We start from the raw sequence: 22,427 nt of genomic DNA, 5'->3' as shown, positions 1-22,427 counted from the left end.
GCAATTCGTTTAAAGTTTTCGAGAAGTCGGCCATTTTACTCCTTCAATTACGAACAACAGCTCTGATATTTAAGATCCGAATTAAAGATCTTTCGTTGCGCTTTTACCAGCAATCGAACGTTCGAGCGTTTCGAAGAATTTACTAGTAAGAATTATATCGATAAACTGCGGATATTTATGCAAATTCATATTTTTAGGAATTATATAAAAAATGGAATTCGGATAGAAAATTGTTTCAGGTACCAAATGTTAGAGAGAATACCACGATTTCGGTATTTGATATATATTTCATATCGTTGTATCATATTTATCGAATATGAAAATTTCTTAAATTTCCAAACATGCACAAACATCCGCGATCTACGTGTCGCTAATTTATATCACACTTACATTTTACGACTGAAAACATTTTATTTTATTTTCTCGGTTCTTCGCGCTCGTGTCTCTACTTAGGAATAGAATATTTTCTTTCTTAGGAATATCTACTAGTTACTCGTACAATGCGCGATATACACAAAGGGTAACGGATATTACATCGAATGGCAAAACCAAATATTTAAAAACTATTTAATTTCTAATACATCGTTGATTTCGGGTCATATAGGGAAGGAGAGGGAGAGAGAGAGAGAGAGAGAATAGAAGTGGACTTATATCAACCGACACTCGAAGTACATATATCATTTTCACGCCGATCTGCTTCCTTAAAACGCGATTCGTTTGGTGGATCAAGTCAATTTTTCCGTCGGCCCCACGCGACTACTTAAGTCGTTTCGTTTTCTCTTCTTGTCTCTCCCGACTTCGTTTCCTCTTCCACCGGTAATTCCGTTTCGCAAGACGACCGTTTGTATCTCAATTTATTCTCAATTTACTCCGCATTGTATTATCGTTTACCGGAGCTAATCTCTTTGTGTTTATTGGGGATGCGCGCGTGTCAATGATCGCGCAAAAGACGCAACAGAAAGTTCGATCGAATGTATTTTTCCCGGAAGAATCGTCGATAATGAACGTCGTTAAGGCGCGAGCGGAAATAAATCGAACCGCGTCGAAGCGGCTACATAAGCAGACTGGCAAACAAAGTTAACTAAGTTGACAGAGTAAACGAGGCGAACAAATATTACTCGGTGTATACTGGAGGAATAAATGTAGAGCGGGAGAAACTGCGGATAAGTTTTGTCGATAATCTTACTTTTGTATGGTCGTCCCTTTTGTGGGTGTACGTGATAGAGAAAAACAGGGTAATAAGATCATCGATCTCTTAAAGAAATATTGATTTATCGCAGCTTTTCGTCCCGACGTCGTAGATGGAAGATGATAATAAGTAAAGATCATAGCATGAAAATGACTATGACAAATATGACAAGTACAGGCTCGCCGATCTGATTTTTACGATACTTTACGATTAGACGAAAGAATTTTAGTAAAACAAAGCTTTTACCATTGTAGCATTTACGTACTAATTACGCAATTACATCAAAGTATATTAAATTTTGTATCATTTAGCAGTGCTTTGACGTTTCATGAAAAGACGTTTCATCGGCGAATTGTAGTATATCCCGTAATATGTGGAATTTTCTTGGTCGAGAGGTACGTGACGCGAGAGTTAGCTTTTACGATACGGACGCGATCGTAAAAGTGAATTATCGCTGTACTTACCGTTGATGTGAAGATTCACGTGAATATACTTGGGCGGATGAGTGCTGACTTGGCACTCGTACTGGCCCTCGTCGCTACTGTTCACGGGCTCGATTTGTAGGCGCCAGTTGTCCGGGTATTGGAACTTCACCGTGTATCTTGCATCTCCTATGTACGTCTGCTGCCCCACCGTCAGCAGATTCACCTTTTCCCCGTTATCTTGTCTACGTACCCAAGACACCTGTCAACAGATTATTCCACGTTGTTTCATAAACGATTGTTCGATCAATTTACCAGAATATCGGCATTAACGCGTCGCACATAGAGTTCAAAAGTGTCGCAACATCGGAGGCAGATTCGAAGAGCGCTAAAAATAAATAATAATTGACAATAATAATTGATCATTGTTTCCTACGGTTTATTCTTTTCGCCAAATTTCGCTAACGTTACGCGTTTAGTAAACCACGTTTTGCCAAGTTTCTAGATAGTTGCTGATTTCCTAAAAAGTTTGTTCGAGCTGTGTCACTTTTCGAAGTCTTTGAAGTCGGATGTCGTCACAGTGGCGGCATTTGAAATTTCTTTTTAAAGCCGCTATGGTAAATATTTATTAACCGTTTGCTTCGATTAGTCGCGCTAGTAACGCTAGGAGAATATGCCGATTGCCAAAGGATCGATACATGTAGCTGTATGCCCGCGGTATCTAAACGCTTATATAGCGCAAGGATATCTATATATAACACCGCAACAACTAATTCTTGGTTCGCATAGAAGAGTATCCGAATACAGCGCAGAAAACAGAAGCAGGACGTACTGTCCGATTACTCGTTATGCTTGAGCCGTGCATACAATCGGGCTACGATAAACAAGGATTCGAAATCCGCAGTTTATCCACGTAACTGAAATTGGATAGTGTTTCCTGGTATTCCCATTAAGTGCGCGCGATATCGACATGGATATCAAGCTCGCTATTGTCCGTTCAATAGAGATTGCTGCGTATGGGCAGCTATCAATGATGCGCGTGATCGTTACTGATCGTGATCGATCGCTTTTCCCATCTTCTTCCCTGAAACGTGAAATATTTGATACAAAATTCTCACCGATACTATCTGCTAAATTAAATTTTTTCCAAATCCTCGAATCTCGTCACCTATGATTTCAGAGCAGTACGAAGAATTATTGCTCGCTAAAACGATATCGTTTTGCTGTTAGAAATCATTTAGAATACAAATACCTTAAAACGATTTCTTATTAAGTCGCAAGTTCTCTTCTAAGGTATTCTTCTAAAAATCTGTACTGTTCCTAAAAATCGTATTACGTGCTTTATACGAGCAGTGAAATTAGCAGATATTTGTACAAGCTGCTGCGTAAGTCACTTTCCCATTTAAAAGTTGTATTAATCTACTTTTTTTTATCGTATACTTTGAAATTTTTCTTTCAGATTTTCAGTTTGGTTTTTTGGGAATTTGTAATGGAAAACTTGACAACGGAGCAACTACCAGTGGAACCGTGAAGTTATTGTACGTCGAAATCCGAGTCGGTGATGGAGTCACGAGTCATAAACAGAGGCTGGAATTGTCCTGCAGCGACTCGAACGACCTACAGCAATAAATATCGTCTTTAGCCGAGTTATGCACTTTCAAGATAATCATGCATGGATAATCGCGTTAGTCGACACCGTCGTTGGCAGTACCAGCAACAGCAACGACATTAATAGCCTAATATTACGCTGAGGCGAGCTCGACCGTGGTTCAGCCAAGTGCGATGCTTTTAGGATATAACTACTGGACGAGTTTCTACAGAGTTAGTCGTCGTCGTCGTCGTCGTCGTCGTCGTTCCCTTGTTTCGAGTCAGCATCGGTAAATTCGTTCGAAAAGATATTCGCCGTCGCATGTCATCCGGCTTACGTACCAAGTCTTGAATTTATCCAAGTTGTCCCTTCGCAAACCACGACCCTGTGCCGTGTCGTTGTGTCGTCGTTAGTCTACGAATATTTATACGTCTACATTTAACTCGTACTCTGCATTTTTATATAGATCGCTTACTAGGCAGCTACTTACGTTATAATGATATGCTTAACAGTCTAATTAGGATGTAATAACTACACGCGTTACCTTATAATCCTAATTAATTTAATTTTAAATAATAGCATCGTTGCATGATTTTTGATTTATAAACTATACTTTAGAAAATGTTGTATAAAACGCATCGAGATTTCTACTATATTTTAAATAAATTTGATCTTGTCTTAAAAATTGGGCAATACAGATTTATCTATATCTTGTAAGAACCATACGAGCTGGAAAATGTTCCGAATTATACGTTATTAATTAATTTAAACGTAAAATAAAACCAACGGGGCTATAATCGACCGATCTAATTTTTAAAATTGTTCATAAAAGTATTTGAATCGTGTTATTAATTAGACATAAATTTCAAGATTTTTTTTTTAATTAAATCGTCGCTGTTACTTAATACTAGGGAAAATACTGGCATTATGCGAGCACATGTTTCGACATGCTTACGATTACGCTTGTTGTGCGCGTTATGTGCCCATTTTCAGCAGCACATTACTTTTTACCATCCTGGGTTTTTTGCTCGTCACATACCCTCTTTCCGCCTAAGTATTATGTTACAACGTTTTCAGCTGACCTTAACAAAGGAAGCTAATGACGGGCTAGATACTCTCTCTCTCGGGACCATGACCCGAAAGGAGCATTCTCTTTTTTATCGAAGTAGACAATGATCGAAAATTACGCGTACTAGAAATTTAGACGCGATGCTCGGTCTCAGGCATTTCTCTGAGAAACGTATCATGTTTTTTTTTACTATAGACGCAAAGTCTAAAAATTCTAAAAATTGATTTCTTCGATATTTTATCTACGAGTATTCATTGCGCAGCAGTCCAATATTTGGCGCGAATGCAAGCTGCGCGACATATCGAGCAGGTATACGTATACAGAGCTATAGAAAATTATGTAAAATATTAGAGAAAAAAGATTTCTATCGATTTAAATAGTTTAAATAGTTTATTTCGGTAAATATTATATGTTTGTGATGTTGTGAATTGAGAAAAAAACACAAATGATATTTTTATCGTTTATCACCGTTGTACTTCAATTGGACGTTAAAGAAAGAGAAAAATATATAAAAATGCATCTAATAATGTATGTAGCGTAGGAATTTATGAAAATACTGGGAACAGAAAACGATCAGATTTCAGAGAGTATAGACGCGAACGATTAGGAGGGAAATTCGCGTGAAAGCTCGCCGGCAGCGGATAATTCCTATTCAACCTCACCGGGACACGTATAATAAGGCCGGATATTAAATTAATTCGAACGGCGCGATTGCTCCAACCGCGATAGATGCGTCTAGCTTGCCGCAAGTCCTGCCGCAGCCGAGATATAAGATCCGGAGAACGCAAAGAAATTAATTAGAATAAATCGTGCTCGCCTATCTTCCTGCAAAACGAACTTTACTACAGTTTACAAGATTGATTGCGAGTTATCGTCTTTCTAATTTTCCGCGAACGGTAAGCCGGCAAAATGCGAGACCTCGACTATTAAACTGCTAAGATATGCAGAAAAGATGCAAAGCTATGGAAAACGTATGGAGAAATATGCGAAGGCTATGTGAAAATGTCCACAAACATTCGTATAAGTAGAAATATACAAGACCTTTTGCCTACTTTCGCATATTATAAAATGTTTTTCATATTTTTGCACACATTTCCATACGTTCCCCGCTGTTTGTACATATTTTACATATTTTTGTATCGGATACTCTCTATACACGCTATGTATTTTCATCTATAATTCGCGTATTGCAGTAGTCATTCTGTTTCACAGCTGACATACCAACCGAATCGAACCGATCAGTTCGATCCAGACTAATCGCTTAATTTAAAAAAAGTTAATCCGATAAAAGTCGATATGGACGTAATTGACGATTAGCTCGGCTGTATGTACGCTGTACTCTCTCGCTCGTAAGCACTAAGATCAACTAAATAGCAATCTTCTGGTTTCATGTAAAACGTGATAATCGGTTTAGATTACCAAGGAAACGATCGATCGATCACGATTTAACGACTTTACTTTCTCCAAGTGTCCCGCTACTTATACGAATAGCGACGATATACGTACGTATATCGATACGGACGATATCGGACGAAGAAGGAGGAAACTCACGGTTTTATCCTGTAGCAAGGATATCCTGCAGTCGAGGATGGCGCTTCCGCCAGCTTGCACAGTCATGTTCTTGCTCTCCCCTTCGAAATGAGGACCCCACCGATGATCGTGATGATGTTGATGCTTGTTTAGCGTGCTGTGCGCATCGAAAATGTAGTTCAACATCGGCGCGTCCGTCGGTACCGATCGCTTTGCCGCCGTCGTCGATTTCGTCGATACCGAATCCGTTATTAGCGGCAGATCTGGAATCGACAACGATTTTTCACATGGTTAATTACAATTGTATCGCTAATTCTAAACACAATCGCGTAATCGTAAACACAAGCTTCGTCGCGATACGAAACGTTTAACTTTTCGATATTGTTTATTCGAAAATTTTGCGCTATTCGTTAATCCGTACATCTATAGCGTTGATCGCGCACACCTGATACCCTGTCGCGATATCCCCCAGTCTCTGGAGATCTGTGTTTCCCGTTGTTTACAAGTATTGGACAGACAATTGACAACTGGCAGTACATATTGGCGTTTCTGTTCGTTCGCAACATCCGTCTATTCGCGTTTGTAACCGTTGAATGAATAGGTACACACGATATTGCGCGAGAGTAATTACTCGCTGATATGCTTCAAGCGGTAAAAGAATCTTGAGTAACGAAGTCAAGTTCTCGTGTTTGTAAGCGATATTCGATGCTAAGAGAGTCGAAGTACTTGTAAGCAGCTTCGACGACAAGGCACGATCTTGAAATTTAGAAGAAACATTTTTGCAAAATTTTTGAAATATATATCCATATAATATATATAATAGGAGGTTAAAAAAATAACAACGCTGAAGAAGGGAAAAGCAACGAACAGCTTACGAAGCACTGTATACATACGACGTTGGTTTCAAATTTCACCGATACAATCACGACGATCGTGTCCCGTTGCAGCGTTAATGAAGTTTTAAAACGCTTTATACGAAACATATAATATGGACATAAAAGCTTTCAAATACTTTCACGAGCCACTGTACATCGAGTACTATATTGGGTTATACTGTACATTTTGTATTGGGAAACCGAGAATTTCGATAGGCCAATTAGCGACAGAAAATTAAGCTCCTGAGAGTAGGTCGGGCATCCATGTGATCATCAAAGTTTAAATGGACACGTTGCGAAAAACGAGTGTTTTTAAATTTGTTCTAGTTCCTTTAAATCGATCGACGTCATAAGAGTCATATAATCGTTTAAGCAGTTATCGAAATTTACGCAATGGACATTTCTGTTCTAGACAAAATACGAATAACATATATATTCGAACGCTCTTTAAAATGAAATGGCTTTTTAGAAATTGGGCCAAACGACGTCAGCTTTTTCGAGAAGTTAGAGGAATTAGTTTGCTAGATGACGTGCAAAAATTTTTTGAAAAAATAGCAATTAATCGGAATCGCGAGGAGAAAAAGGAAAGGTCGTTTTTTAAACTTGATCATCTCTCTCCGCTCTTTCTATCTGTATAAAAAATTTAAACAACACGTTTTAAAGATTTATAGCATGCTGGAAATTTCAACGAAGTCGATCGATGTAAAACGAACACCGAAAGATGGGTAGGTAGATTATTTTATTACAATTATCGGACCGAATATCGCGAAAAACCGCGGTTTTCGCTATTTTTAACAGTTTCTAGCCCATAGCGACGTTAACCGATCTCGCTGAAATCTTCAGAATATATATATATACGTATAAACGTATGGTTTAAATTTCCACTATAGTTTCGAATAAAAAAGTTGTAAAAAGCGATCTTCGCTGTTTACTTCGCGATTCCAATGCGGTAAGTATATCGACAGCTGTTGAAACTTCCGAACGAGAAAAAAAGACTATCGAATAGGATAGCTCTGGAAGAACATTTTTGTCAATTAAAAAGGATCTTAATATTGTTAAACGCTACCGAGTATTTGGAATGTAAATTAATCAGCTAATTCGAATAAACGAACGAAAAGATCGAAGGATTTACTTTCGGTAGTTCGCTACTTATCACTGGAGGGCCGAGATCTAAGCCACGCCTCCATCAAGTTCTCCAATATCGATTGTTAGGAAAAAGCGTCGCTGCTTCTCTGAAGCCAGTAAATTTAATTTTTCAACCGTTCGATTTTCTAACGTTCGATTCCGCCATATAATATTAACGAAGGTTATCGATTTAGAGCTGTCGCCATCCACATTTTAGGTCTCGTTCATTCCTTATACGTAATTTCTGCACCCTTACGGCGAATCCATACGTTAGCATTAGCCGAGTAGAAGCAGTTTCACGAGGTTGTCACCGTATGTTTTCCAATTTAACGGTGTCCACCGGGAGAAGAACCCGAAACAGGTAAGCAGTTTGACGTAAGAGCGTACAAAGGACGAGGTATTTTTTTTCTAACGATCGCGTGCGTCGCATCGGAAAACGATAAGTACGCTTAGATATTTGTCTAGTATCGACGGAAGGACTCGCGTCACTTAAATATAAACTTATACGTATCGGATAGCTATGAAAATCATAGCTTGCTCGCTTTTGTTATCGTAAGTAAACCGACTTTGCTTCTAAAATTTTTAACGCGATACTCCTATCTTCTCTACTCCTTTCGTCACGAGTTTGACTTTCGCAACATTCGTCGTTCTCCTTTTAGTACAAAACGTACATTGCCTGTTTCCGATCATTTTTGTTTTGCCATTCTTTCGCGACTCTATCATATACTTCCGCAGTTCTATTTATCATCGTTTAACCCTTTGGAGTGTTCACCAAAAATATGAGACACCGACACGACCATGATTTTCTACAAGTAGCAACGTATCTTTCGATCTCGCTCGTTATCCTTTCGTGAATTTCTAAACTTTGTATAACTTTCTTTTCAGCCAGTTCACTATATACTGAAAAATCGTTAAACGCGGATATAACCCTTATTTTTCCTTATTCCTTAATTACGAATGCTACTTTAATTTAGCTTCCATCTGTCTTCGATATAGTCTACCCTATTCTACCAAATAAATTCAATACGTTATCGCCGCGTTGACGCAAGGACAATGCAGCATCCACATGCATTAAGATCTGTCAGAAACGAAGCAACGCATACGATTCTAGCCGAGTATTAATCACCTAATTATGTCACTCAGAATCTACCTTGTTATAGCTGCACAAGCAGCTCCCACAAGCCTGCCGATAGGAGAACCCAGCAACGGTCGAATCGACTAGCGCGCATCGGCTTTTCTCTTCGTCTCACCCCTTCTGGAAACGTTCATCTGTTCGTTCGATCTTTTCTCTTTGCTTCCGCGGTGGAAATTTTGCCGCTGTCCAGGGGGAAGGAAAACTGATCGGGAATTCCGATGGAACCGCGGAGAGCGTGTCCTGGATACCGACGAGGAATCAGCAGCGACTTCTTGCCTCGGCGAATATGAAAATCGTTATACGTCGTATTGACATTGTCGCTCCACCGTGGACCCAGCTACGGGATCTCATTTTTTAACTCACGGAAGATCCCCGTGTACGCGATCGAACCACGCGAATATTTAAACGGCCGGTCGGATTTCGATCTCCGAAAAAGTTGGTCGAGCGTTCACGTCGAGAGTTCTTCTTTAAATCCTTTGTTCAAACACGGTGTGATTGTTACCCCTCCGGGATGATGGCTCGACAGGACGTTTTTCCTTCGCGTAAGGACTATTTTTCGTTGGGTTATGCGAACCGGTAGATCGATGTTGGAGAGAGACCACTGAATATGGAGAAGTTTAGTGCGCAAGGATTGTCGGTTCGGTTGGTCGAGTAGAATTACCTCGGTGGTTTCGATGGCGAGAGTGCAAAAATAACTTTTTTAATATTTTTTGCCTTAAAATAAGAGAAGAACGATATACGCGCGTTTTACGAGCATAAAGATTTCGTTCTTTTAATTCGGAATGAATTTTATAGAAGATACTTTCTCGTCGATGTAATCATTTTTTCATGTTTCTCTCGTTCGTTTAAGTTACAAATTTCATTTAACTACGTTTGTATTAAATATTTTCGATGGACATCGAGACATCTGTATTTCAACAGTACTTGTAGCAGAAAGCGGTTGAAAATTGAAAATCTTTGGAATTGAAACGATCGAAATCTAAATTCCAACATACGAAGAGCCCAAGAGAAGAACGAGACAAGTCCATTATCGTCAATTTTATAATTTCGATGTCACTTGGTGGACGAGAAATTGCTTACTGAATTTTGAAACCTTGAAATTACTCTACGTACACCGATCTCTATACCGTGAAGATACAAAATTATTCTCACTGCATAGATATCGATATCGATCTGAAAACAATATCGCAACGTATTTACAAAGATGAAATTTATTTAAAAGCTAGGCAACGAAGCGGTAAACGAACGCATTAACTCGTCAATTTCATCGACGACTGTGCTTGGACTAATTAAGATAGTGGTTCCTCTCTGCGGTTTTCCGATCGAATCACTGGGATTTATCGAGTAATCACTCAGAGATATATTTCGCGGATATCTTCCTCCTCTCGATTCGACAGAGGGCGGAGGCACAATCGACGCGGATATCCTCGTTGGGCGCGAGATCTCGCGAGTATCAATCGACCCATTTTTTCGAGACTTGCAAACACTCGACGATTCTGACTTGGCGCTTTTCCTCGGCATTGCATCGTGTGCATTATTCCGTATCGCCGTGGAAAAACGAAGTTTGAGAAAAGCAAGCGACGGAGGAAGAGAGGCGCGACACGAGATGAACAATTGCAGGTCTAAAGACCGATCGAGACATTCGCCTTTTTTAGGTAAAACGACCTCGAGAACCGCTTTGTTGGAAACTTACGTCGGATATTTAGCGAGTAGATACGCGCGATTCGAATTTGAAAAATCGATTAAAATTTCCGAACGAGGATATTTCGAGAGAAAATTGAATTCCCTTGTGCTCGACGTACGAGTTTTCTGTTTGTTAACGGTACGTTGAAAGTATTCGATTTAGACAGTGTGCTTAGCTTCTACGTGTTCACGGATGCGGTTAAGAATAATTAGAATATATTTGAATAAAATACTTGAGCGTTTTATGCAAGTACAACAGACAGTTTCGCAAGTTATGCGCTTATATTACTTAGCGGCGAGGCGCTGTCCGACCAACACTGACTCGTTTCACTCGGAAACCTAAACTTTCCTACTACCTCTGTTTCTAATGTTTCGTAGTTATCGTTGCTTAGAATACGTTGCAACATGCATAATTCTACTAAAAAGGCAAGATCGTTTAAACACTTGAACATTTATCTGGTACTTCGCGTTATTATCGTAATACAACTAGCATACAAGAGCAAAGGACCGCTCAACTTTCGCCGAAAAAATTGTCAACGCTTAAACCGTTATAACTTCGGAACAAAGAAACGTACAAACGCTCTTTAGTGCAAAACATTTCGAATACCAGCAACCTTCCGACGAAAATCGAGCGTTCCTTTAATTTTGCACGCCAGTGAAAAATTCTTCCTTTTCCCAAAATCGAAAATTTCACAGCCAACGCTGCCGTTTGCGTTGCCATAAAAAACACGAAGATCGTGTCATCTATACGGTCATCTTAACTGGATAAACTCGACGCGTATAAATACTTGGCCAGATTTCGACGAATCGAGAAACTTGCGTGGCGGAAACAGAAACGCGAACGCGAGCTCGTCTTCGTATAGGGGGCGCACGTTTCCTCGATTCGACGGTGGAACACGACTACGCCGTAATTCCAGCGAGTCCGGCTAACCAGGGTAAATAATTCCGATTCGAGACACAGGCCAGTGGCACGCTCATGTTTTATGCATAGACCAGACCCGCGGTCCGCCACGCGTTACACGTGGTTGTAGCTTCTGCTGGAATCACGAATCGCGCCACCACTTAAACGCGTATCGGCTCTGTCCACTGATTCGACGCTGTTCTCTCCTTTCGATATGCGTTCACGCGCTGCCTCTATCGGTGTATATACTATACAGGATGGAACAATCTCCTGTTACGAGCCGCTGTTGGAGCGTTATTGGATGTCAAGCCGCGATACCGCGTCCCGAAACCAGACTTAGTTTCACCGAATTGTCCCGACTAGTCGCGACTCGTTGAATCCCTAATACGTCGAAGAGTTTCACGAGTTTCGGTTGTACTTGCTTCCAGTTGTGCGACTTAAAGCTAAAACTATCGAATACCTAAACCGAGACTATGCAGTAGTACAAACATAGCGCGATGAGGTTTAATTTCATCGAATTCCGCTGAATTCATCGTACTTTGCTTATTGGGAAAATATAATAAAATACGATGTAAACATAATTCCGCGAATCTCTTATACGATTGCGCATACTTGGCTCCCGCAGAAATTTATAATTACCTATTTTCTATATCATCGAAACACATCTTTGAAAATTTTTTGTTTTTCCCAGACGATTTCAACGACGGCTTTCATCGGCTGTATGGAGCATTAAACGCTGTTCCGCAACAAAATTGCTGCCACGATTTCCAATCTAAACGCCAATTCTCACTTTTAAAGTCATCAGCTGTATCTCGAGCGATTCTCCATTTTTCAACTTTCGACGATTTTCCGACGATTTTCCCGACGATCTGCCCGACGATAACCAGAGAGTTTACACCGGCGCAACGCAGCGGAAAGCTGCCAAAAGTCCTCTTCTCGCGGAAACTTTGAATCCCATGATATTCACGGTACGATACGCGCTCAAGAGACGATCAGAATCGTCGGAAACGAATCCGTAAACGACGATGTGCAACGAACCCGTGAAACTTAAATAGAACGCACGAATTCGCCGAGATCGATCTAGCAAACGTCGCGAATTTCGCGTCACTTTACATTGTTTTACAAGGTTGGATCTTACAAGGTTGAATCGGTTTGAAACATTATCGATACATATGATCGCGATGATTGTATCTCATTTGCTAATGATTATCAAAGTCTAACCTGATGTAACTAAATTTATATAAACAAGACATTTAATTTGATTACACGTGTGTTACAAGTTTATCGTAACATCGAACATATAGATTTTTGTTAGTCTAAGATTATTGCGGAAAGTTTTAAGAAACTAAAGAGAACGGTACGAATGAAATTTGAATCTAAACGTATAGATTAACGTGTTGCTGCTCAAAGTTGAAACTCGATCAATGCCAAATGCGTAATTCGATCGGCATCAAGACGAATGTAGAAAGAGGGAAAGCCGGGTGTCATAAATTGTGTGGCTGATGCGCCAACAAAAGGAGCAACGCGCCGCGACAGATAACAGCGTAACAGCGTAACAGCGTAACAGCGTAACAGCGTAACAGCGTAACAGCGTAACAGCGTAACAGCGTAACAGCGTAACAGTGTAACAGCGTAACAGCGTAACAGCGGCGCGGTGCGCGTCCGGCACGATAATGCGCGCGCGTTCCATTACGCACCGTAGCGATCGATCGTGCTGCGCTGCATAAAACGCGTACACGTTATCAGCGACGTGTTATCGAGCGACTGATTTATCATTACGAGGCAGCGCGTTCTCCGCTATCGGACGATGATCGACCGTTGTCGGTCTTTCCCGACGGGTCTTCTCTACCGATATACGCGCGGTCAGAAGCTCAGCGGGGTCGAACGTTGTTCGACAACGATCGCGTAGGCATCACGACGACATTTCGCGCGGTATACAACGCGAGTTTTTTCGTCGCGCGTACGTCAACGTATTCTATCAACGTATTCTATCGACGTATTCTACGGTAGGATACACGTGTCCGCTTTACGAGAATGTTTGGATCGTTCTAAAACATTTGCTCGATAAAGATTATTTTTGAAAGTAATAAATATTATTACTTTCTTTCATGCTCGATATCAAAATTATCAAACGAACATATCGTCACGTTATATTCTTGATAACTCTGATGAGTAGACTGTGCATTTCTATGCATTTATGAGAAACTTCGAACTGCAGAAATGCGCACAATGCATATAATATACAAAAATATATAATATAAAATATCGAAAGTGGAATATTTAGTATAATATTTAGTACAATATTTAGTAGATGTTTATTTTTAGTCATGTTCGCAAAAATATAAAAATTCGTAAAAATTCGCGGTCTATCTTCTTTTTCTCAACCATTCCGCTCTCCGTGCCTAAAATTCTTCACGATGAAAATAATACGCTACGGTAGTAGCTTGCGAACTAATAGCTGCTTTTTTACAATGGATGTGCGATCTTTCTTTGTCAGGTTTATTCTGCTTTCTCAACTCGTACTGCCAGGCTGTGAAATAACAGCGAGGAACGTATGTACGTAGATGAAAAACGCTACAGCCGGTAAGCAATAAAACTGTCTTTTTCTTTCGACGCTTCTTATTCCTACTTGTCGTTTATCCATCGAAAAAGTATTAGCAATAGAATTCCGTATCGGATACGAAACGATATATTTGGTTGGAACGGTTTTACCGCTCGAAATACATTCTGTTCGTTAGTTTTTAAGTACACCGGATCAAATCGAACGTCACGCTATATTAAATCTCGGACAGAAATACGCCTCGTCGTAGTTATCCTTATCCATTTGGCAATCGTTAACGCTAATCACGGCAAGCTGAAGTAATTCCATCGTCGAATTATCTGTCAAGTCATCGTGTTTCGAATTAGGCATTTCACGCCTACGTTTGTTGCACGCGAGCTCCCTTCAAATCCGACAACCATTCTCCTATAGTCTGCGAGTATCGATTCTGTCTGTCATAACCGAAGAGTCGGAATGGTAAACGATACGAGCGGCAACGAATATTTCCAGCACCTTCCAGGAAACGGGGAACGCGTTTCTGTTAATTTTACTATTTTCCGTCGTGCGTGTCTCGTTCGGTAAACGAGCAACTTTTCCCGATAATTTTCTATCGATAATCATCGAAACTACTCCGATCAAACCCAGTTCCAAAACTATGTGATTCTGTTATCACAGATACATCCACCTGTTGAATATAGATTCTTTATAGGATAACGTTTCAAAGTCAGATAATGATTCTTAAACGTTTAAATAACGTCATAATAATTTTCTAGGTTTACCTAAATTCCCAAAAGTGTCCTACTACTTACGAAAGGGAGCCTGTCTCGTTTATCATCGTTTCTTCATTTACCGTATCGTCATTTTACAATTTTATAATTCCACGTCGAATAAAAAAATCGTAAAATTTGACTCGTTTCGTTACTTATCTCGTTCGTGTTACGCAAGAGAATTCATTAGCACCGCTAGCTTGAAACACGTGACGGGTAAAACTTCGCTAATGATATCGGCCCAAGTGTGCGAGAGCGAGGATTTACTATATTCGTTTTATTCCTAAATTTCGCGACTTCGAAGCTTCTTGAAATTATAACGAGCGTAGGATTTCCGCAAGGTACCGTGGGATCGCGAGTTGCTAAAGACACGGGGATACTAAAACGTTATAGAGATCGATCCCGCGGATGCCAGGGTTTTTAAAGAGTTCTAGGGATATGGACGAGTCAACAGGCGAATATAAGTGCCTTTAAAACTTTCGGAAGTCGTTTCATATTTTTCCGAAGATTCCAAGGATATCGATACTTGCCAGACTTTTTTATGTTTATGGAAATGTGAAAGCAGCAGGGTTCCGTGCGTCGAGGGATTTCGACGATTCGAACCTTCGATGGTTCGACACCTGGAACGATGCAGGGACACGCAGGAACGGATCCTGAACTCTCCGGAGAGCTTATAGGTGTATCGCTGGTTTCAAGATCCGCGAGGTCTTCGGAGTCTCTAGAGTCCCTAGAGTTCCCGGAGGGTCTCTAAGTTCTTGGCGGTCTTGGAGAATCGTAGGATCTGCAAGGTGTTAGGGGTTTCCAAGGTCTCCAGAGTCAAAAGGGTTTCCGAAGCTTCCGCGGTCTTCGTAGTCTCTAGAGTGCTCGAAATCTGCGCGAGTCGTCTTACATGTATCTCTTGTCCGTTACGTTACGTACGTTGGTCTCCGAATTATAGGCGATCGAAGAAAATGTTCAAAGTTTTCGTTTCGTTTTCTTTTTACATTAAGAACGTTCCTCCTTGACGGCACTTTCCTAAAATCCATTAGATTTTCGTCTTTGGAACAAGGAAGATCTATCGTGTATTCGACCGGAGAATGTACGAGAAGAATGTACGACCCGCGAGAAAAGATAGAAAATGTGAGATCGTTGGAAGAACACCTGGTATTTTCGAGCGAGAACGGAACTCGGTGTTAAAGCGTGCGGTAGGCACGAAGATGATCGCTTGCAAGATTCGCTCGATCATCTGTAACTCGAAAACTAAGGTACGTAGAACCCGTGTTTGTCCGATTTTTTGTTCACGTATTTTAGCGTTTTTCATCGTAGAGCGATCCGATGAACGAACATGTATTTACGATTCATCTTTTACATATACATGTTGTTCCACGAATTGGGACATGCTTACACTTTCTTCCACAAACTCGCGAATTTCATACGTGCATTTCCTTATCGAAGGATTCGTATCTATTTCGATATATCCGGCGTAGTTATCGAGTTGCAGCAAGTTTATGATAATTGCATCGAAATCCATAATCGCAACTGCCACAAATTCGGTGTTTTCGATAGCAAATGCCACGTGTCTGCAGATAATCTTATTTCATAGTAGGAACGCGAAGTTGCTTCTGTTTAACTTCGTGCGATCTAAAATGTCTTGTATTCGGTTCTATGGACTTGGAAGTGTTTGTATTATGTTATACGAGTCTGAAGCTATTCGTACGCCATTCCATGCCAAGAATTCACGATTCTCTTCCCGAATCGAGTCTCACACAGGTTCAGTGTCACCTGCGTCTAGCCTTACGAGAGTTCAAATTCGCCACCACTTCTCCTGTCCAACTCGTCGTCTGTATTTGAGATTACTCGTTCGATGCTGTGTATATATTTAGTTTCAGAAATTCAAGTTGGCTAGTCTCGTATCCAAAGGTCTCGTACGATATTACCACCCACGTTAGAACGAACCGAATCTCTGGAAATCGGTCGTATAACTTGAAAACGCGCGTTTGTTTCCTCTAAAACGCCGATCAACTCGATTCCTGCAGACTCTACCTTTCAAAAAATTCGAATTTGCGCGTGAATAAAAAATCACGTACTCTCGTCGAAACGCGAAACGACTTTCACGTAGTCATTTTTCCGGTTCATATATATTAAACTTTACGCGTTCTTTCGCCAACTCGTAGCTTGTCGCTAACTTGTAGCTCGCAGGTAATAATTTTTCATTTGCGAATTTCCTCGGGCATTACATTTTTTCCTCCGCGAGTTCAGGTATATATGCGAGTAACGAGAAGAAAGAGTAAAGAAAAGAACTGAAATTTCAGATTAAACGAACTATGAGTACGAGCACTTCTTTTCACGCTTATGAAACGAATTTTTCGATAATTAATTTAAAATTAAAGAGACAAGAAGAACGTGAAATAACTGTTCGTATTATCATCAAGAATTTTTAGGAAATAACAGAATATTTCCCGGTTATCGTATATTTGAAAGTGGCGTCGCTTGATAGACATTAGAGGAAAAAACAGCCACTTTATTTCCATTTAAACGCTTTAAAGGGATTCGATATTGTCGCGCAGGGAAGTGTGAAAATCGGCTCTTTCGAAGGAAATTTTCTCTTTAATGACACTTCAAATGCTTCGAATAGAGTCGTGTAGTCTGTGCGCCACGAAATTCGACATTCTCCAAATTTACGAAGATTCACCGAGTTCCAAGTTATTCACCGTTCGCTCAGTAAAAAGCTTCGAATTTTTCAAATTTTATTTCGTCGCAGCGTGCAAGTTAAAACACGCGGCTCCTCGATGCCGCTTGTACGACCGCATTGCGGATGCTGGCTGAAAGTCCTCGTTTTAAGCACGTGAAATATTTATCGTTAGATTTCTTCTTGAATCGCGTCAAAGGAATAAAGTGCCAGCGACTACGAGATATCGAAAATGTACATTTTCCAATTAAATTTTTGAAATATTTGTTCGCCATAATTTATCAAATCAACGAAACGAACAAAGATCAAATCGTACTTTTAATTACGTAATATTTGGCCTAAGTTCGTTTGGCTATTATCTCCCTCTTTTATAGCGGGCTTACAAAATATCGATAACAATACTTTTATCGACGTCTTTACGTTCGATTGTCGTGGACATTCGTTAACATTAACGTTGTAATTTAATGCGGCTTAGCTTTGATCAGGACTTATCGACGCGGCTCCCATCATCCTTTCACCTGTAATCTCACGTTGTCGTTCTTTTACCGCAGAAACAAAGATTTGCGCGGTGAACGTTACGAGGATCGACGAGATTCGAGGCAACCGCCCTTGATCACCGTTTCACCCCTAAATAAATTTGAATCGCTACGAATAAACGCGCGTACACGAAACAAAATGGCGTACAGATTTTCCCACGAGTGATTCCTTTAATCAACCTTGGAATGGTACCCTAATTTTTCGAATTACGTCACTTGGATTTTTCAGGTTTCGCGTAATTTTCTCACATTTTGAATATATACAAAATTTGAGAAAATTTTTTTGCGATTTGTATCTATCTATGTAACTATCGACGAAAACTTTCGACTGCGATTCGGTATAACAGTCTATTTGTTAATGTTAGGGAAGTGATACATTTATACTGTACATGAGAGTGTGTGTGTAAGGGTTAGAGGGCGTCAAGGTCTTAGTGGAGACAAAAGACTGTTGCCAGATGTTAGAAGAATCGAGCATAGTCGGTTGGCGACCAGCGTGCGTGCAAGACGTTCTTCAGAGAGTAATATAGTTGTATAACTGTTGTGTGGGAAATATAGTAAATAATTTGTATTCCCAAATCCTCGAATTTCCTTAACAGTTAATCGTTTGAGTCTCGCTTGCACGCACGTGTCCGAGTAATTTTGTAGTGATATCGTCGAAACAGTACTAGCACGCGTAACATACCGCACTCATCGTTCCAGTTTTAGCTCCATAAGCTGTCTTTTTATCCCCTCTCTTTGTCTCTTTCGTATATGTAGAAAGATAGAGTTGCATTCTTGGGACGATTAAACGATCGAGTAACAAAATTCATTTTTAGATTCGCAGTAGCCATCAATGCCTTGCGGTCTAAGTCGCAGAGCTAGACGGGCCGCGATACATAGCTCGAATCATCTGCGCTGCAGCAAACGGAACGGATAGGTTTTCCGTAGTCGTCGAATTCAAACCGCGTTTCCGTCTCGGACGAAAGTCAGGTATACGGGCAGATGCTTGTCAGCCTTAACAGAGTTGGAAACGTGACCGTCAGAACGCGTTAGAATCTTTTCCGCGAAACGCGAATACGACAGGAAGGAGACACGTGTAATCTCTCTTCTCTTTTGTCCGCTTCGTGAACGTTTTTTCGAAGAATGGGTTAGGAGCGAGAGAGAGAGAGAGAGAGAGAGAGAGCAACATCCACTTTCCATTGCGAATTCGGAATTCGACTGCGTTTCCGATTTGACGACGTGAAATCGGCTGGAGGAAATAAGCTTAGCTTTTGGAGAAAGAAACGTGACCTTCTCGCCACGTCGGGACCCACGTGCTTTCTTCACGGACGTGGTTTCGCCTGCCTTGGCTTTCCTACACCACGTTTCTATATTTTTTTTCCTGCGACGGACAAACTTTTCCAGCAAGTTTATATTTCGACGAACGCGATTAAAGAAACGGAACGTATAACCTTAAATTATGAAAAATTAATATAAAAAAATTGCTATTGGAATTTATGAATTTTAATTTCAATTTTACTAAAACGATTGAAACGTTAAAAGCTAAAATTTCACGGGTCGCAGAGAGATCGGATAGAGATTCGTTTTACCTGTTTAATTTTTCATGTTGCGCAGATTCGAAAAACGAATCGAAATGGAAACACGTAGGTTTGTAGAAAGATCGACGAATCATCGATGCAGCCTTAACAAACTATCAAAGTTGCTATCGAAGATCGTGGAAAAAGAATGCGATGATTCGATGTAACGAACAAACAAGTTTCCAGCAGAACATCGTGCAAGCTCGTTTGCTGTCGATTCGTTGAAACGATCCCTCAAAGATACGTGCACGTTATTACGTTGCAAAAGCAATTACGTCGCCGGTAATAATGACACGGCTCGATGACGTTTTAAAGACCCACATCAGGGAAGATTATCGTGAAATCCTTTAATGTCTGTCGGCGAATACCAGCGGTATCGTATCCGGGTACGTGAAAGCAGAAACGAGAGCCAGTTAACGTACTTTCGTATTACGAGCGACGATAATCCATAGACCGTAAACTATAACTACACAGATAACTCGATGACCACTGCCACTCGTCTGCCAAATTATGTGAAAATCGTTTAATCTTTCCGTATCTGAAATAAAGACGGTGTTTGTAATTAAAAAGGAGAATTCGCAGTTCGTAACGTACGACGATCGTTAGACAAAATTGCAAGCTGATGGTACGATAACGCGTTATAGTTATATTATAACGCAATTTAAATTTAGTTGGTTTCGGTGTACGGAAATGATGGAGCGAACGAAAAGGAGAAAAAACGAAAAAAGTGGACAGAAAAAGAATTTTACAAGCAGAAATTCGCGACGCTGCATGCCGACGGACAGCTGACGCGATTTGACGCTTTCTGGTTATACGGCGCGATACAACGATCCACGTAAGTTTTCATTGTTCGTGGAATAGCTGCGTGTCTTCTTTGGAATTAGAGAATTCACGGAATTTTGTCTTCTTTCCGTCAATCTTTTTTATCGTTATTTTCTTCGAGACACGAGGTTCGACGAGAGAAAGTTTACGAAAACACATGTGTCGTTCCAATTAAATGCAAATTTCAAGGTAATACGAACGTGTGGTACATGCATAAAATGAAAAATTTCTTATTATCGAAATGAAAAATGAAAAAAGCGAGAAATAGGATAGATAGACACGTGTACGAAGAAGACGCGGCCGGTGATGGATGGATCCAGCGAGATGATTTACGGTGGCCACCTAATTTACAAGTGGAAATTCTCTAGTTGCTTAGCGGTAACACATTGTTAGGTGATTGAAATTAATTACTCGAATAAACCGCATCACGCAGGCACTTTGGTTGCGAATATTATTGCGCGGGTACGTAGGCCGTAGATAGGTAGCCGTATCTACCGGTCCTTCACGTTATGAGGTTCAATTGCAAACAATTTTCAGATTTAATTATGCAAAGTTTAGAATTTTACTGTACATTATGAATATCATCACGGAAAAGGTTTATCGATATATTTCCGAATATACGTAGAAGATCGTTAAACTTATGTTTCCAAATCACTAGTTATTACTAGTTATCTAGAATTATTAATGAAGCTATTCGATCATTTTTGGAGCCCATCCTCAACGGGATGAATTACAAACACAGTTCGGTTCGATTAACCTGAGAAACATAAATTCGACTGGGGCAAGTCAGGAAATTCAATATCTTTCAGACTTATAAGACGTAGCCTCGACTTGCCGTCTATCGCGTGCTTGAAATCTGTTTTAAACGTATGGAAGAACGTACTCCGACTCGATTTTACGTAATAAATATTTCCAATAAGTTTCGTTCTGCGAAAAATCCGACTGAACTTAATGCGGAGATAAACCGGTGGTTGGTTTCATAGTTTGCTTTACCAAAATACAACAAGCTATTTGCCAGTATTTCCGAGCAAAATGTGTAATTTGATATGCTATTCGCGCAAGTTTTCTAACTAGTTTCATTCGAAACACAAATTTCGAATTAACGTAGCTGATAAGAAAAGTTTGCGCGTGTCTTACGTCCACCGTAATTTGCTCTGTTTTCGTTATTCAACAGCGCGTAATGTACGCTACTCGGTATTTGATCTCAAATATTCTACCTGGCCAAAAAACGAGCAAAAAGGAGTTTCTTCGACTTACATAGCCTGTAGCTCTCGTGTAAACATTCCTGTACGCGACATCTAATCAAAGAGAAGATAAATTCGAAAGCAATTAAAGGTAATTCGAGTCGTGTTAGACGAACCCTGGCGTATTTGCGAAACGAGTGAAGAACGGTTTCCCGATCAAACATTAAAACTATCTCTGTCTCTGTGGTGGTTGGATCGTACGGTACGCCGCGTTGCGCCGGAAGGTAGGTATGTTAAATTTTAGATTACCGAGTGCAAATCAATTTGTGGCGCGGAAGGACGTCACGGCTGCTCGCATCGTAATTACGCTGGTAATAAGAAGGAAAACGGTCGCATTTACTCTGCCGAAGACGAAGACGAAGACGAAGACGACGATGAATTTACATAGTCGCGACGTTTAGGATTTATAACCGTGCGCAATCTGAATTTCATGGAAACTAATTCCGCGGCTCGTTTAATGGAGTCTTCCCTCGCGTGGCATAGACCGCCGCGTTGATTCCATCCGCCTCGATCTCGTTCGTTTTACGCACGCGCCACTGTCCTGTGTCTTTCTCACGCAATTCATTAGTTAATCAAAAGCGTGACTCAACGCGACGCAACCAGTTGGCCACCGTCGATTTAGTTCGCGTACTATTCTTGTAAACGCGCTCGTTTTCTGCGTGACAAGGTGGACAGCGACTCGACGTCTAGTTAAAGTGGAAATCAGGGCGTGAAAATGCTGTTTTTTTTTTTTTTTTTTTTTTTTTTTAGTTCTTTGTTTCCCGAGCGTGGACAACTG

General features: G+C 40.5%; 1 protein-coding gene across 9 annotated transcripts in view; it reads right to left on the bottom strand.

Annotated features, from left to right (window-relative positions):
• Positions 1–22,427, bottom strand: part of LOC117237590 (protein sax-3-like) — a 238,030-nt gene that overhangs the window by 20,805 nt on the left and 194,798 nt on the right. For all 9 annotated transcript variants that reach the window (XM_033501708.1, XM_033501705.1, XM_033501711.1 and 6 more), the window contains 2 exons: positions 5,820–6,061; positions 1,654–1,873 (listed from right to left, as the gene is read on the bottom strand). In XM_033501708.1, coding sequence (XP_033357599.1) covers positions 1,654–1,873; positions 5,820–6,061 — 462 coding nt within the window. The remainder of the gene's footprint in view (positions 1–1,653; positions 1,874–5,819; positions 6,062–22,427) is intronic.

This window comes from Bombus vosnesenskii, unplaced genomic scaffold (assembly GCF_011952255.1).
Source record: "Bombus vosnesenskii isolate JDL3184/JDL3185 unplaced genomic scaffold, Bvos_JDL3184-5_v1.1 scf7180000013383, whole genome shotgun sequence".
Lineage (NCBI taxonomy): Eukaryota > Metazoa > Arthropoda > Insecta > Hymenoptera > Apidae > Bombus > Bombus vosnesenskii.
Note: the sequence above shows the minus strand (reverse complement) of the source record. Positions and strands in the feature narration are given on the sequence as shown.